The 17,218-nt window shown below is 31.2% G+C and overlaps 1 protein-coding gene and 1 pseudogene across 6 annotated transcripts; one reads left to right on the top strand and one right to left on the bottom strand.

Moving 5' to 3' along the window:
- Positions 1-5,287: 5,287 nt before the first annotated feature.
- LOC149510712 (U2 spliceosomal RNA) lies at positions 5,288-5,404 on the bottom strand (annotated as a pseudogene).
- Positions 5,405-7,212: 1,808 nt separating this feature from the next.
- Positions 7,213-16,571, top strand: LOC111281230 (heat shock 70 kDa protein 15-like). Of its 6 annotated transcripts, XM_089757115.1 has the most exons (12): positions 7,213-7,438; positions 8,658-8,680; positions 12,499-12,652; positions 12,818-13,668; positions 13,961-14,182; positions 14,330-14,425; positions 14,519-14,740; positions 14,925-15,119; positions 15,197-15,343; positions 15,420-15,569; positions 15,670-15,800; positions 15,969-16,571. In XM_089757115.1, the coding sequence occupies exons 1-12, from the start codon at positions 7,321-7,323 to the stop codon at positions 16,213-16,215; spliced, it is 2,556 nt and encodes an 851-aa protein (XP_089613241.1). In that variant the 5' UTR covers positions 7,213-7,320; the 3' UTR covers positions 16,216-16,571. The 6 variants fall into 6 exon arrangements, with proteins under 6 accessions (XP_089613241.1, XP_089613243.1, XP_089613242.1 ...); XM_089757117.1 differs by lacking the exons at positions 7,213-7,438; positions 8,658-8,680 and adding an exon at positions 11,470-11,531; XM_089757116.1 differs by lacking the exons at positions 7,213-7,438; positions 8,658-8,680 and adding an exon at positions 11,470-11,531 and having other exon boundaries at positions 12,455-12,652.
- Positions 16,572-17,218: the final 647 nt, after the last annotated feature.

Genomic DNA, 17,218 nt, shown 5'->3' with positions numbered 1-17,218 from the left:
ACTTGTGTGGATGAGACCCAAACTTTGAAAAGTGATAAAGGTTGGGTTTTAGATTCAGCTGCTACAGTTCATGTTTGCAATGATAGGAGCTGCTTTGTGGAGTTGAATGAAAATGAAAAGTATGGGGATATTGTGGTTGCTAACAAAGAAAAGGTGCAGATTCAAGGCATTGGGAGTGTTCGCCTTAGATCTCACAATAGTGTTATTAGGACACTTCGTCATGTAAGGTATGTACCAAATTGTCACTATAATTTGATTGCTTTGGATGAGTTAGCTTCGCGGGGTACATATTTTATGGTAGTAATGATTAGTTGAAAGTGTATAAGAATGATAGTGTGATCCTATAAGGGAATAAGGTCAATCACTTGTACATGTTTGATGGAGGCTCAGTTGCTGGAATGCCTGTGATGAAAGAAAAAAAGAAAGGTAAGCATGTTAGCTTTGCAAATACTGTTGAAGTGTTTGGAGATTCAAGTCAAGGGAGGATTTGTTGGGATTTGCTTTGAATCTCAGAATCCCACATCGAAAGTTAAGTAAGTTTGAATTTGTCTTGTATCCCACATCGGGAGTTTAGTAAAGGTATAAAGGGTTTCACCCTTATAAATAAGATGCTTTGGTTTTAGTTTAGTAACCCCAAAGAGTTAGACACCAAGAGAATAGCTAAGTGAGTAGGCTATTAAATGGTGTAATTGGGTTTTGGGTTAAGTTTTGAGTAAGGAGTTTTAGGAGACTTTTCTCATTCTAAAAGTCTCACAATTGTAAAGATTTATTTGATAGTGCATTTGGTTTGGAGTAGGCCATTTTGAGTTGGGCCGAATCAAATATATTTGTGTATTTTTATTCTTGATTTGAGCTTGTTATTTTGTGTGTGGTTGCTGCGCGTGGGTGTTATTTTTTCCCAACAAAAACAGCAAGGAAAAAGGTAGGTAATCTGTCATGGTTTTAATTCTAAAATAGGTTTCATACTTTCACTCATTTTCTTTCTTTGCATTACTTCTATTTTCCTTTGATTTGGTTATTACATGTACTAGCTTGCATAGTGTCCTTCCTTGCCTAGGTTGTATGTGATGTTTATTGGTATAATTTCTAAAGAAGAAGAGGAAAATCCATAAAAAATGAAAGGAAGCTTCTTTCATTCACTGGAAATCAAGCAACACTAAAGCATAAAGAAAAATGGTTTATAAAAGTTTTAAAGATTGAAAAGAATCTGTGAACCATACCAAGCTTTTTTTTACCACTATGAAAGTTCACTGCCGGTGCCCCTTTTATAACGGAAATCTTGGTCTTTGGCTTTGTGTCAGAGTTTTATGTTTTGCTTTTTTTTTTTTTTTTACTGTTATTTCTTCTTTGAAGTTTGTTTTAGCTTTTCCATTTTACATTTCTACTTGTAGTTTGTTTCATATACACTTTGGAGGACAAAAACACATGCTTAGACTAAGGAAAATGTTTAATTTCTAGATTATTTGTAGGCTCTGTTATGTTTTTGATGAACTGTTTGTGGAAGACTGATAACTTCATTTCTTATTTACATGTGCCAGTTTGGTATTTTTTATTTTTATTATTATTATTTTTTATGCAAGTATGTTGTTGAAAGAATTCCAAGTTTTATTTTTTCTTCAATATACGAAGGTTTGATAATTTGAATTTCCTTTTATGTTCATGAAAATTCTAAATATCATGATTGATTATTTATGTCCTTGGCTCATTAGAGATTTTTTTAAAAAATATAAAGTTAAAAAATAATAAATTATAAAAAAATAGAAAATAAAAATAGAATAACAATAAAATTTTTAAATCTCTGCCTAAATGTTAGGGGAATAAAAATCAAATTTTAAAAAATAGTAATAATAAATAATTTCTTCCAGATGTTGAGAAATTATTAAATAATAAGAATAAATAAATAATAAATAATAAAGTTTAATGGAAAGGATAAAATTTAAAAATTAATTTTTAAAAATTATGTAAAACAAACTTGTTCCAAATAAATATAAAATATTAATTTTTGAAAATCATAAAAAGCAAACTTACTTTTAAAATTTGCCTAGATATTGGAAATTTAGAAAGGCTTATGAATTTTGAAAACCTTAAACCTAAAATGAAACCCTAAACAAAACCCTAAATCCTAAGTAAAACCCTAAACCTTACGTATAGTTTAAAACTGTAAGTGAAGCCTCTCATTCACTCAAAAACCCGAGACCATCCCAAAATTCAAGAATTTATGTTAAAATCTTTTGTGAAATAATTTATTCTCGAATATTACCTAGATGATATGATATTTAAGAAATTTTATTTCATTAGGAATTTTCATATAATTTTGTTTTTAAAATAATAAAATTAAATAAATAATAAAAAAATATAAAATAGATTTTAAATATAAAATGTCGCATCCAAACTTTGCCTAGAGGTTGGAGAGTCTAGGTGATCTTTTCATATTTGAAGACTTAATCTTAAATTTCATTCTCCACTTCATTTAAAGCACATTGGCATATATAATTATTTTCTCGCACACATTATGCATATGCATGTATTTTAATTATTGTTGTTTATGGTCAACCATAGCCTTTTCCATTTTTATTACATAAAAAAACTTTTTTCAAAAATTGATTTCAATGATAAATAAATAAATAATATTATGTGAAGTTTAATTTTTTACACTTTGCCTAGACGTTGGAGAAGCACCAATAGTTATCATTTTCAAAGAATATTATTTTTATTTTCAAGAAAATGTTGTGGAAAATCATAGATACAAAGAAATATCTTCGAATTATGCTTTTATGTCAGAGAATTTTAAGATATTTCTTTAATTTATAGATTTTCTAGTATTTCCAAATAAAAATTTTTAATTGAATTAATTTCTTAAAAGGAAAGGGAATTATTATTAAATTTCATATAAAAGTACTTTTGTCTAAAATTATAAATAGCGCATGATTAATTGGTACTAATTTCATGAGCATTGTGTGAGTGCTAAACCCTCCCTACGTGTAACCGACTCCAAAATCCAATTCTGTTTTCATAGATCAAAATTATCGTTTTAATAAACTTTAAACCTGTTTTATTGTTCTATTAAAAAGATAAATTTTTTGAGTGGCTAATTACACATTAAAAAAGATTGGTGACGACTTTTTGTGTTTTTTATGATTTTTAATTTTTGTGTCTAGTGATCAAATCTCTAGATAAATACATTATGATAGATTGATGACTCTACTAGGGACATTTTGAGAGTGAGGCCAAAAATTTTAATTATGCGCTATTGAAAATTTTGGATTTAATTAGTTTTATTTGATATTTAATTTAATTCCCTTTGTTTTAATTTTTTAAAAATATATAAAAATAAATTCCATGATTAATTGTCATCTTGCTTTGTTATTTGTAATTTTTTTTTATTTAATTGATATATTGTTTTGCATATTGTTTGCACATTCATTTATATGCATGAACTCTAGACCTAGGCTCTGTCATTATTAAAAGGAAGTTAAGTAGCTATGCTCTCGTGAGGTGATGACCTCCATATTTGCTAGCGAAATATTTCCACTCAGATCGAACCCTCTTCGTTTGTAGCCTACAATGGGTGAGAATTGGTGTGTCTTATTAGTTTGTAATGGACAATAACGTAAGGTTTGATTTGAGAACATTTAGATAAGTAAATCTTGACTCAACAAATCGTGAGCCATAGAAAGCTTACTTAGGGTAGAGCCATGTCGCCTTTTAAAAATTTTTTAAAAATTAGGACACTGTATGTATTCTGTTATATTATATGGTTGTTTTGTTATTTCTATTATTTATTTATCTTGGAATATTGGTTCATTTTTATTTGTATAGTTTTTAATTTTGTTGTAAATATTATATAGGCATTATGTTTTAAAAGAGAGTATTTGTTTTAGGTCAGTCATAAAAAAAAAAAGAACAAAAAAAGGGTTTTCATGAAGCCATCAGTAGTGTCAACCTTTTGTAAGAAATTATTTAGAAAGTTAAAAGCTATGTCATTTTCTTTTGTAGAAATTATCCAAATTAGGATAGGTGGGGCACTTTGATACAATTTGTGTTTAAAGGTACTAATAGTGTAAATAAAGTTAGGGTTGAAAAAAGAGTAAAAGCAAAAAAATACAAACAAAAAGTCCAAATAAAAAGTAGGATAAGGTAAAAGAAAAAAAAAGATATTTAGGATAAAAGTTTATCATTTTTTTGGGAATTTAATTAGTGTATTCTACTTTCATCGTTAAGGCAATTTGTATATTTTGGGTTGTTCCATTTTTATGTGTGTATATATATATATATATATCTTTGCATCATTATCATATTCAAGCATTCATAAATATATTTTGTGTAGCATATAAATTAGGAATTGAGTTTTGAACTGGGCCCAATACATTTTCTGAGCATACTGAAGCATTCAGTGGTTCGAGTAATAATGAAGGTTTGAACAAGATTATTAGAGAGATGAGTGATTTGACCACCCAAATTTTGAGCTCCAGAATTTGATTTCCAAGACAGAGTTACCAAGTTTCATACAACCTTCACTAATCGTTTTAAACTTGAACTTGCATTCAAATCCTTCTCGTGAATGTTTTTGACCTCCTCTCCAAACATCTAGAACCAAACTCCAAAACTTCATACAATTTCTGATAAGTCCACATATGAGCCAAAATCTTCAACCTGCCATTCTCCGACCACTTATTTAGCTAATTTCTCAACTTTAAACTTTAGCACCATCACCAAATTCTTGGATTCCTAGTCAATCTTTTGCCCAAAAATTACCTGAGAAAAAGAAACAGTTAGATCATATCCTCATTTCATATGAAAAACTTTTTTCTCATCTTTTTGAAAGACACCTTGTTGTCTCATGCCTTTAGAGCCTTTAAAGTCTCCGTACCTAAAATATTTTGATCCAAATGGTTCAATCCAACAACAATATGGGGTTAAAAATTTAGAAACGATGAGAAGGGATGGCATGATGATGAACATAGATGGGATTTTTGTTTTCAAGTGAGGTGGTTAGAAAAATAAAATGCTTTATGAATTTATTCTATTTGGAAAATGTTTTTTTTTATGTTGATATGATGTTATCTTTTTGAACTTAGATATGTGAATTATGGTTTGCTTATAATTTTTGTTCCTTTCCCAATTTCCGCACTTTTCATTAAAGAGCTTTGTCATTTATGCATTCATTCATTCATCCATTTATGTATCCACTCAATAGAATGCAAGTCATTTGTGCTCTAAAAAGAAGAAATTTCTTTGAGAATAATCCATATGATTTCTTCTAAGGATCAGGAGAATATTGATTGTAATAAGCTCTTCCTCTAAAAAAATTAATCTAATATCTTGTGAATCATTGATTCATGTATCAGATATTGATAAGAACAAATACTACACTTAATCTTAGCCAAAAGATCGAGAAAAGTGTGAGTTACTTCTTGACTCAATTTTTATTTTTGTAAGGCACCTTCGATTCAACCGTGCTTTATGCTCTTAATGTGGGATGTGAACTCAATTAAAAGGAACTTTAATATGGACAAATTTATGTGTTTTATGCATTTGGCACGCTGATGTACTTGGCTATTTGCACATGAAAATTCTTTCCATGTCTCAGAAACCATAGACTTTCAAGTGTAGCTTGGGCGTAGCTCTTTGTTTTATTTCTTAATTTAAACAATCACCCAAATTGTAGCTAATAAACGATCCTTAGTATAGGATTGGGTTCCATTTTACGAGGATAAGATAATCACTGATCTAATAAACCTATATCTAAGAAGAAGAAAATTAAAATGTGCTTGCCAAGAAAGGTTACTAATAGAATTAAGTTTGATTTGCAATTGAGCAGAATCATTAATAGTAATCAAAGGCTTCTGATTTTGGAAGAAAAATTTTGGCTAAAATACTAAAGGAGTTCCTAAATTATTTTATGTAAATAAATTTTTATATTTTTATTATATCTAAGTAAGTTTTTATTATTTGATTTTTTATCCAAATATACCCTTATTTAAAATAAAAAATTGATTTATCTTTAAAACTTATTTAGGTATAAATTAAAATATAAAGACTTATTTAAATACAAATTAAAATTTAAAAATTTATTTGGATGCAAAATAAAAGTTAAAGATTTATTTTGGTGCAATAAAAAAAATGAGAGATTATCTAAATAAAGTGATAAAATTCAGGGACTTCTTTTATATAATTTTAGCCAAAACTTTTGGATGGTTAAAGGATTGAGTAGTCAAAATAGGAGTGAAAAAAGTATTGGTGCCTTGAGACTGTGATATTGTATCAAGATAGTATAAACTGAATTATTTTTGGAACTGAAAGAATATAGCTTTATTGTATTAATCTAATATTTATACACGTTTAGGTTAGTGATAAGTACTAGTTTAAATAAAAATAAATTGCAAATAAGCATTACAAAGTTTTAAAATATAATTTCTATTAATTACATTAAAAATGATACTATAAAGATTTAATTCTCAAAAGTTATCAATGATGTATATATGTTGAGCAAAATCAATTTATATCAGTATAAAATTTTTTAATTTTATATATTTTTAATTATTAATTTAAATAAATTTAAGAGATGAGAGAGATAAGTAAAAAAATAATTTAATTTTATCTTTTGAATTTATTAAAATTAATATTAAAAAATATATAAAACTAAAAAGATTTACATTGATATAAGTAAATACCTTTTCTATATATATAATTCAAATGATAAGAATGGGAGAAATTAAAATAAAAATCTTAAGTTCCAACCGTAATTCTTTTAAAGGTATTTGGTTCATACATGATGGATTATCATTCAAACCAAATATCAAATTCACCATAACATAAATATGAATTAGATAATGGCTTGATGTTATAATTTTCTTTACAACAAACACCTCTGTTTTGGAAGGCATGTTCCTTTTTATTTGGTAAAAACATATCTATAAAGACAATTAAAGCTCTCCCAATCATATATTATAGGACAGACTAACAACGTCCAAAAAAATTATAAGGGAAATTTAAGAGAAAATTCTAAAGAATAGCTGAAGGTCATCAATTTTTGTGCCAATTGTCATATTGTGATCGGCTATTTTTGTAAATTTTATATTATTTTATTTTATTTTCATAAATGATTCGTAAAATGAAAAGATAAAGCTCGGAAAATTTCTTGGGAAGACCAAAAAACCAAAAAATAAAGGAGGAAGATAAAGCCAATGCCATTCCTTTACCATTCGACCTTCCTGGACAAGCGGGGGGCGAGTTTATCCCTTCCTCCATGGATGGGAAGCCAACTCTTTCTCTTTCCAATTGTTAAAGAAAAGAGAGAGAGAGAGAGAGTGTGTGTGTATGCTAAACCCCAGCGGTGGCCTGAGTGGGTACAACCTGACCTCGCAGTTGGTGGATGGACCAAGAGCAAGCATCTTGACTTCGGTTCTTGCGTCGATCAGTAAACTAGCCGAGAAAGGTGAATGGTTTTTTAATATTATTTTCAAAATTCCTTTCAAATTTTTGTATGCTTTTCATCTGTTTTTGATGTAGTTTAGCTGGTCCTTTGTTTGAGCTTTCAAATAGAAGCAATGCTTTGTCCATTCTGATTTTTATGTTTGATTACTGAAAAAACATGAAAAAAAAAATGGACTTTGAATCTTAATTAAGCCATAGAGAGCTAAATGTTAAATTGGATTACTTGGATTAAGGTTTTGTTGAGTACTCATTTACTTTGGCTTGCTAGAAAATTTGGCAACGCTTAAAAGAAAACTTCAGTTTTATTATTCTCGGGATTTAAAATCCATTGAATAAACCCAAAAACCAAATTAAACAAGTACAAGTCAGTATTTGTGTCGGTCTTTGTTATATAATTCCATTAGTTAGTTTATGTTTCATAAAGTTTTCTATCTTTATGTTACTTAATTACTATCTTCCTGACTTCCACATAATGCAGAAGAAGTGTTGCATGGAGAGAAAGTGAGGTTAATTTAACGGAGATTTCAACCAATTTTGACAAGTTTTGCCCAAAAAAAAAAAGATGATTTTGTTGGATGGAACCTGGAAAACAATCAAAACATCAATAAAAAGATGAATGGATTCAGTGTTGAGCTGCAAGGAGTGCTTCTGCCTACGCAGGCCACATGAACAGCAATAATGATATGATAATTAAATTGCCTCTAATTAACCTTTCTTCTTTAATTTCCCTAAGGAATAGAGAGAATGTCTATAAATTTTGAGCTGCAGATAACAAATGGTCTCATGCTTTATTTTTAAGTAACAAAAATGTTATTCTGAATGCTCTACTGTTTACATTATAAAACAGTACGTCCGAACTTTGATGCTGTTTGAACCTTCTATTTAATCCATTGTTTCCATACTTTTCACTCCATTTAATAGTTACATTTATGTTACTTTAGCACATACAGCTATCATTCTTGATTGAATGAGAAAGGTATATATGTATTAAGATTAGATGTAATTCTAAGGCACCAATGGTTAATCAGACATTATTTTAAATTTTGATCTAATTCGTTTTGCATTTAGGATTGAGTGTAGCTGGTGTTAACTTTTGGCACTTCTTATTTTGCATTAGTGGGTATATTACAGACTGATTAATCTCCATGAATTACAAGTTAATTTTGATCAATGGCTAATTAAGTTATCTTCATCTTTCTTTTTTTCTGTCATAATTGCAGATAAATTCTGTTATTCATTTCAGGTCAGTATTAAAGCTTCTGTGTACTACAATTGATGGTATTTTTGGATTCTTGCTTCTTTGGTATGGCTTGACAAATGAATATTCTCATCACTGCATGCTTTCCAAAGTTGATTTTTTTTTTTCTTTTGCTTTTTCAGTCTGTTTGTTGTGTGATACAAACTTTTTGGTTGCGTAGCGTATTTTTTTTTATGGATGTTATTATTTTTTGTTCTGTTCATAATGTGGTTGCATAACGTGTAATTTAGCTCTTATTTATTTTCTGAACAATATAGATCAATATGATTTAATTAAAACAACATCACTTGAGATTGGATTTAAAATAAGATTGAATAGCATGAACCGTTCATCAACAATAGACTCATGTTGGATCATAATCTAGCAGTGCAGCTATCCGAATAATACTTGAATGAACATACATTTTACATTATCAACTATTATTCTTTTTCTTTATTTTTCATTGGTTTGATTGTTTCTTCTCTATTTTTAGTGTGATAAATATTTAGAATTTTATAGTTATGCCTGCTTAATTTTATTACTATAGAGAGAAGTTGCACTCATGTCAAATGTTAGAAAACTTGAGTTATTGAAAAGCTTAGTTGCTGCCTTAGCTGTTGACTACACAAAGGAGAATTTTGAAGATTTACCACGAGTGTTAGATGTCATCTATGATATCATAGGCAATGTATAACATTTTTAAATAATATTTTTATTATTTTCAATCATAAAGGATCCTTGGAAAATACAATAATAATATACCTAATTATGATACTACAAAATAACTCATATTCTAAGCATTAAGTTAACCAAAGAATTTTTTCTTTTTTTTTTTTTTTTTTTAGTGCTATAACACTAATAAAAGTGTCTAAAATATATTATGTGCATTGCACCTCTAAATTATATTAAAATTACTTCTAAATTTTTTATTATAAAGAGGTAAAGTTTCTAGACATTAGTTTGCAATATGTAATTAATTGCTTTGTGATCCTTTCTAACAGTTTAAGACAATTTTTATTGTGCTATTGCATGTGTCTTTTATTATGAAAACATATATGAACATTAATATTAACATATATTATACATTTTCGCAAAAAACAACACTGCTACGTAGTACGGGCACAACTCTAATACTAATTAATGTAAAACAAATGGGGAGGAAAGCATTTTTTTCTCTTTGGTAAAGGGTTAGCATTTCAGTATTTCAGTACTTGGCACGATTCAGTTAATGCGCCTGCACGCTTGGCCGCTTTGTTGGACCATTGCCTAGCTGATCAGTTCCTCATTTCCAAGTCCAGAAAATTCACTATCTTTGAAAAATTATGCATCAAATTGACTGTACCATAACTTTCTAATATGTTTTACATTAACGTGATTTTTATGGGAAAAAAAGTTAAAAGTGACAATAATGATGAAAAGTAATTGGAAGACTATTTCATTTAGTGACTCAAATCTTATATATCCTAGGGTTAGTGATTTTTATGCTATATAAGTGTGTATGTATCCTCCGGATTAGTTCAGTTGATAAAAAGAGTTTTCTTTCCTTATTATTTATCATTTCCTTATTATTATTTAGTAAGTTCAAAATTTTAACTTTAATACATGTAATTAACTTTTTTCCTATCTCAAAACTATAAGTTCCTTTAAAAAGAATTGGACTGAGATTTTTTTTTTTCAAAATAAAAAGAAATATTTAAAAGTAGCATGAGAAATTGATTTAATTCACTTCATACATACAACTACGCAAGTCTTCTCAAAGTACACAATATGTTGTTGATAATTATGTGATTTATCAGTAAAATGTTAAAATTTTAATTTAAAACTAATCAAAGTGTAATTCATGACTTGTCAAATATGTTTACATGTTTGGTTTTTCTATTTTTTAAATTTCCGTTTATGAATGGTAGTTTCTCCACAAGTATATCGAGCTTTTAAGTAACAAACTTTACGAACTTAGCTCCCGAAATTTCTAATTACATGTTTATTTTTTTTTAGTTGGTTATAAGAAATATCATTGCATTTTTTTTTCTCTTAAGCCAATTACTATAAAAAAATTAAAAAAAAAAAAAAAGAGTTGAAAAGGAACGCAGTCATGAGTCATCATAAAATTGGACCAATTCTCGTAAGTCCATTTCCCAAAACCCGAGAGTCCAACGCATGAGCCCACCAACAACCCATCACTTTATTAGATCCAACGGCCCATCACTTTATTATATTAACGTTACAAATGATTAATGAGTTATAATAAAATATTATTTATTTAATATGTTATTTAAATTTTAAAAATTTTTAATATAATATTTAAATCTTAAATTTATTAATTAATGTAAAATTTGAAGAATTATTTATACATAATATATCTTTGAAATTAATTATATTAAAATAAATATTACATTAATTAATAAAATTATAATTTAAATATTATATTAAAATTTTTTAAATCTAGATATTATATTAAATATTTATATAATTCATAAGCATTCTTGAATTAAAAAAAAAAATAAAGAATTCCAAATATTTTTCCTTCAATAGATCTTTCTGGAAGCCATGGTACATCTAGACATCTCTAGGACCGCACGACCCCAGGGACTACCGCAGAACTAAAATATAAATTAAAAAACAAAACAATATATCATCGATTATTAATAATTAAAAAAAAGTGTAAAAAGAAATCGAAAATTCCACACAAACCAGCCTTTATAAAAGGCCCCCAAACTTCGTTTCGCTTCGTAAGGATATTTTCGTACTCTCCCTCTTGCGCCAACATAAAAAAAAAACCCGAAAAAAAAAAAAGAGAGGTGTTTCTGAACGTCTTTGGCTCTCTCTTCACTCTCTCTTTTAATTCTTTCGTAAAAAGGTACGATCGCCGGCCTTCGCTCTTTACAATTTTGTCGATTGTTTTATTTTATTTTTTTTGTTGTTGCGTTTATTTCTCCATCTGGAATTTGTAGATCTGTTTAGTTTTTGCTCTAGATTTGTTGCATCGGTCGATTTTTTTTCCGCTCGATGCTTTTTGTATCGAGTTTCTTTCTCTTTAGATTTTGATGGTTCTATTGATTCAGATGGAAGTAGTTTTCTTATTTGATTTCTAATTTTTTTTATTCTTTTATGTGTAAAATTAGCTTATTTTAAGGTTTTTTTTTTTTTTTTTTGCAAATGTTCTTTGGATTCAACCTTTTTTCGTTGGAGATTTAGTTAAAATTAGTTGCTTTAGTTTGATTTGAATTCGATTTCGATTTGTCATTGCTAGTTATGCAAAGGACTGTTCTTTTTGAGTTGGAATCTGATTTTAAAAGATTTTAGAATATGTTTCTAATTGTTTGATTAATGTGTGTAGAACTACTTAATTTTTTTAAACTAAAATGTTTGATTAACTTCAAATGTACTTGTGTCTCTGCTTGCACGAGGTAAGCCCATGCCACTGACTGTTATGCCCATCGAATGGTGTGTATTCTAATGCAAATAATCAGCTCAACTAGAGTTCTTTAAATGAGAGAAAAAAAGAAGGGAAATGTTAATTGAATCTTGTTATGGCAGTTAGAGTATTAAAGAGTAATGATCCTATGAGTTCAAGTCCATGGAAGTTACATGGAATCTTGAGCAGCAAATTTTTGCTCATAGTAAATGAGAATGTATTATATCACTGTGATTGATATTGATTTGGTAATTTGTTACTTATTAAACGTGTGATTATGGTGATGCCATGTCTGGATTTCTAATATCATGTTGCTTTAATATTTATTTATAATATTATAGCTATTCTTTTTTTTTTAAGTGCAGATCGTTTTAAATTATTAAGTAAATTGGTGTAATTTGTTTTGAAGATGAGCGTTGTCGGGTTTGATTTTGGCAACGAGAGCTGCATTGTTGCTGTTGCAAGGCAGAGAGGGATTGATGTCGTGCTTAATGATGAATCAAAGCGTGAAACTCCGGCTATTGTATGCTTTGGGGAGAAGCAGAGATTCATCGGTACTGCAGGTGCAGCATCTTCTACAATGAACCCTAAAAATTCAATTTCTCAGATAAAGCGGTTGATTGGCCATCAATTCTCTGATCCTGAGTTGCAAAGGGATCTCAAGTCCTTGCCCTTCAATGTCACTGAGGGTCCTGATGGATATCCTTTGATTCATGCTCGTTATGTAGGTGAAATGAGAACTTTTACCCCAACCCAAGTCTTGGGAATGGTTTTGTCAAATTTGAAAAGCATAGCGGAGAAGAATCTGAACGCTGCAGTGGTGGATTGCTGCATTGGAATTCCCGTATATTTCACTGATCTTCAAAGAAGGGCAGTTTTAGACGCAGCCACAATTGCAGGCTTGCATCCTCTTCGCTTGATTCATGAAACTACAGCAACAGCATTGGCATATGGTATTTATAAGACTGATTTACCTGAAAATGACCAATTAAATGTTGCCTTTGTTGATATTGGGCATGCTAGCATGCAAGTTTGTATTGCTGGCTTCAAGAAGGGACAACTCAAGATACTGGCTCATTCGTTTGACCGCTCCTTGGGTGGTAGGGATTTTGATGAAGTTCTATTTCAGCATTTTGCTGCAAAATTTAAAGAGGAATACAAAATTGATGTCTTCCAGAATGCAAGGGCTTGTATTAGGCTTCGAGCTGCTTGTGAAAAGCTAAAGAAAGTACTTAGCGCCAATCCTGAGGCACCTTTGAATATTGAGTGCTTAATGGATGAGAAGGATGTTAGGGGTTTCATTAAGAGAGAGGAATTTGAGCAGATCAGTGCTCCAATTTTGCAACGTGTGAAGAGGCCGTTAGAGAAGGCTCTTGCTGATGCTGGACTTGCTGTTGAGGATGTTCATATGGTTGAGGTTGTTGGCTCAGCCTCTCGTGTTCCTGCTATGTTGAAAATCCTCACAGAGTTCTTTGGTAAAGAGCCTAGGCGCACAATGAATGCTAGTGAATGTGTTGCAAGAGGTTGTGCTTTACAATGTGCAATTCTCAGTCCCACATTCAAGGTTCGAGAGTTCCAGGTAATATTCTACCAAGTTATCATCATGATTTTGCTGTTTCTGTTGGGTGTTATCCCTGCAGCGTATTTATAAGTCATTACCTAAGCAGTTGATTGCATTGTAGTATGATTTCTAGCTGTTATTTTTCTTTATTGTCTTGAGGATGGGAATGATGCAAGATTTTTTCCTTGGACCTCTTCCATACTTCAGTTTCTCTTGTTGCTGCATGTCCTACTGTCATTTTTGGTCCTTTTGCTTTTTTGTTCTTGCTGTATTTGAACACAGCTCACCACTTAATTTGTATGGTTTGAAGGTTAATGAGAGCTTCCCTTTCCTGATTTCACTATCATGGAAAGGATCCGCTCCAGATGCTCAGAATGGAGGAGCAGAACAACAGCAACTGGTTTTGCCAAAGGGAAATCCTATACCCAGTGTCAAGGCTGTGACATTCTACAAGATGAGTACTTTCAGTGTTGATGTTCAATATTCTGATGTAAGTGATTTGCAGGTTCCGGCAAAGATCAGTACATACACGGTAATTAATCCACAAACCTTAATCAAACTCCAATTATCATGCCTTTTAGTTTTTTACTTCAGCATAAGAGTAAATTGTTCAGTACGAAAATTTCGTGCTCAACCTTCTGATTTGGGAAATAATTTTGTGGCATTTGTAAAATGGCAGATTGGTCCTTTTCCAACAATAAGAAGTGAACGACCAAAATTGAAGGTCAAAGTTCGTCTGAATTTGCATGGGATCGTGTCCCTTGAGTCGGCAACTGTAAGTATTTGTGTATTAACTTCTAAAATTTTTAATTATAGCTGAAAGGTGAATTTGTTGTGCTCTTTCCCGACTATTTTTATGTGTTTTTAGCTCTTGGAAGAGGAAGAAGTTGAAATTCCAGTTTCAAAAGAGTCAGCAAAAGAGGATACTAAGATGGAGACTGATGAACCACCTAACAATACTGCTGCCCCCAGTGCCAATGAGACAGATGTTAACATGCAAGATGCCAAGGGTACAGCTGATGCAGCAGGGGTTGAAAATGGTGTTCCTGAATTAGGCGACAAGCCTGTGCAAATGGAGACTGATTTTAAAGTAAGTGATTCTTTTTTCCACTATATACATGAATTGCCAGAATTGGTGGTGTAGCATTTAAAGCAGGCCTACTTCTGGTTGCCAAATTTTGGTATGGTTGTTAATATGGAATATTTTTATAGCCTTTTTCTTGAGTTCTGGGTTTGTTTGGTTGTTTACATTTTTTGTTCTGCCTGTCATATAGGTTGAGGCTCCCAAGAAGAAGGTGAAAAAAACAAATGTCCCTGTGGCAGAGTTGGTTTATGGTGCAATGTTACCTGCAGATGTTCAAAAAGCAGTAGAGAAAGAGTTTGAAATGGCTTTGCAAGATAGGGTTATGGAAGAAACAAAGGATAAAAAGAATGCTGTTGAGGCTTATGTCTATGACATGAGGAATAAGGTAAAATGTTGTCACTAATTTGTAAGAACTGTTTTTTGGCTGTTATGATCTTAAAACTAATTATGCTTTGTCTTCAGCTTACTGATATATACAACGATTTTGTCACTGCTCCGGAGAAGGAAGAGTTTACTGCTAAGCTTCAGGAAACGGAAGATTGGCTATATGAAGATGGGGAGGATGAAACAAAGGGTGTCTATGTCGCCAAGCTTGAAGAGCTTAAGAAGGTAAACATTTGTTCTTCTTGTAATTTTTCAGGTGACTGTATAAGTTGTGTATCTGACAGTTTTCTTACTGTTGCAGCAAGGGGATCCTATTGAAGAACGTTACAGAGAGTATGCTGAGAGGGGAACTGTCATTGATCAGCTTGCTTACTGTATTAATAGTTACAGGGAGGCAGCTATGTCAAATGGTCCCAAATTTGATCACATTGAACTCGCTGAAAAACAAAAGGTAAGGGCTCTCTCTCTCTCTGTCTCTCTCTCTCTCTCTTTCACACACACACACACACACACCTTTATTGCTGATATCTAATCCTTTTGGTGCATTGTAGGTCTTAAATGAGTGTGTGGAAGCTGAGGCCTGGCTGAGAGACAAAAAACAGCAGCAGGAACAACTTCCAAAGTATGCCACTCCAGTTCTCTTGTCAGCTGATGTGAGAAAGAAGGCTGAAGCACTAGACAGGTACCACTCTTACACTTGCTTAAGGTTTCGTATCCTCTTGTTTTATTTATAGATTTCTGTACCCTAAAAGTTATTTTTTCTTTTTCTCCTCCTTACTATTTTATATATGTATATATATGTTAATATATGGTACTTGTGATATTGAGATTCAAATTTTGCCTTAAACAGGTTTTGCAGGCCAATAATGACGAAACCTAAACCAGCTAAACCAGCCACACCTGAATCACCACCAACCCCTGCAACCCAGGGAAATGATGTTCAGCCACAGGGTGCAGATGCCAATGCTAACTCGAATGCAAGCCCTAACTGTAGTGCTGACCCCGGTGAAAATGCGCCAGCAGGTACTGGTGAGGTCCCCCAAGCTTCCTTAGAGCCAATGGAAACTGACAAATCGGAGACTACAACTACTGCATAAATTATTAGTCGGGTGGTTTGTTAATTTTATGCAGCCTGAGACATAGTTGTAGGCTGATGAGGCTGTCTTGTTCGTTTCAATTTGTAAAGCCTTGTCTTTTGCGACTCCATTTTATTATTAAGGGTGAGTCTTTAGAATCCGGGTTTTTCAAGAGAAAAAAACTGCAACGGGGCTTCCCAGCTAACATTTTTCTGTTAATGGGAGGCTAAAATTTACTCTTTAAAGGATTTCCAAGTGTTAAATCATTTTATGTTTGTAGGATTTTGTCACGAGATTAAAAGTCACTTCAATTCTGGGTATTGTTGTTGATGTCTTCAAATGTTGGATTTTGTTTCAATTGAAGCTTCACATTATTACTTTGGTTTCTGTTGTTATATACGGTGAGTAGATAACCTCAGAGAGAAGTCTGGTCACAAATTAGTCGAAGTTGGATTTGGCAGAGCAAGGTGTAATCAAACCAAACTAAAATTGAAATGTGAATGGTCAGATATGTAGAATAATTTTGCGACATGTGATGTGAAAAATGCTTAGTCAGTTGAGACTGAATTCTGAGAATTATCTCTTATTGAATGGACAGTCAAAGCTAGGTTAGTTATTCAGCATCACTTATGTTATCCATCAACAACATTAAGTGGAACCCACAATGGTTGTGCAAAAGAGGTTTACGGAAGAGACTAAACATAGGATATGTGCCTTTGTTAGCTAGTTTGCTGAAACACCAACTACCATATTTTTTTTTATTCTATTTTGTAGCACGGTGATCTTTTCAAAGAACATTATATGTACACTGAAAGGGACTAATTAGCTGCTCATTGTATTATGTGGAGGCAAGGCAATCATGTCAGATGATCCCTAATTTGATCACATGGTACTGGCAGAAAGTACAAGAGAATGGTCTTTTTGGCTTCTCTTTACCTCTCTGTTGGTATCTTTCTTTCTCCTTATTGCTGGAAAATAAACTTGCTAATTCTTGCATGTCTTAAATGGGCGCATGGCAGCTGAG

This window comes from Durio zibethinus, chromosome 28 (genome assembly GCF_047325235.1).
Source record: "Durio zibethinus cultivar Kanyao isolate XHJ-2024 chromosome 28, ASM4732523v1, whole genome shotgun sequence".
Taxonomy (NCBI): Eukaryota; Viridiplantae; Streptophyta; class Magnoliopsida; order Malvales; family Malvaceae; genus Durio; species Durio zibethinus.
The sequence above is the reverse complement of the archived record's forward strand: the minus strand, read 5'-3'. Positions and strand labels throughout refer to the sequence as shown.

Bases quoted from the DNA above. Each gene is read 5' to 3' on its own strand.
- LOC111281230 (XM_022868896.2), top strand. From the start codon at position 12,055: ATGTACTTGTGTCTCTGCTTGCACGAG. The intron at 14,183-14,329 runs GTAATTAATCCA...GTAAAATGGCAG, and splicing joins CAAAGATCAGTACATACACG to ATTGGTCCTTTTCCAACAAT. The intron at 15,120-15,196 runs GTAAAATGTTGT...CTTTGTCTTCAG, and splicing joins TCTATGACATGAGGAATAAG to CTTACTGATATATACAACGA.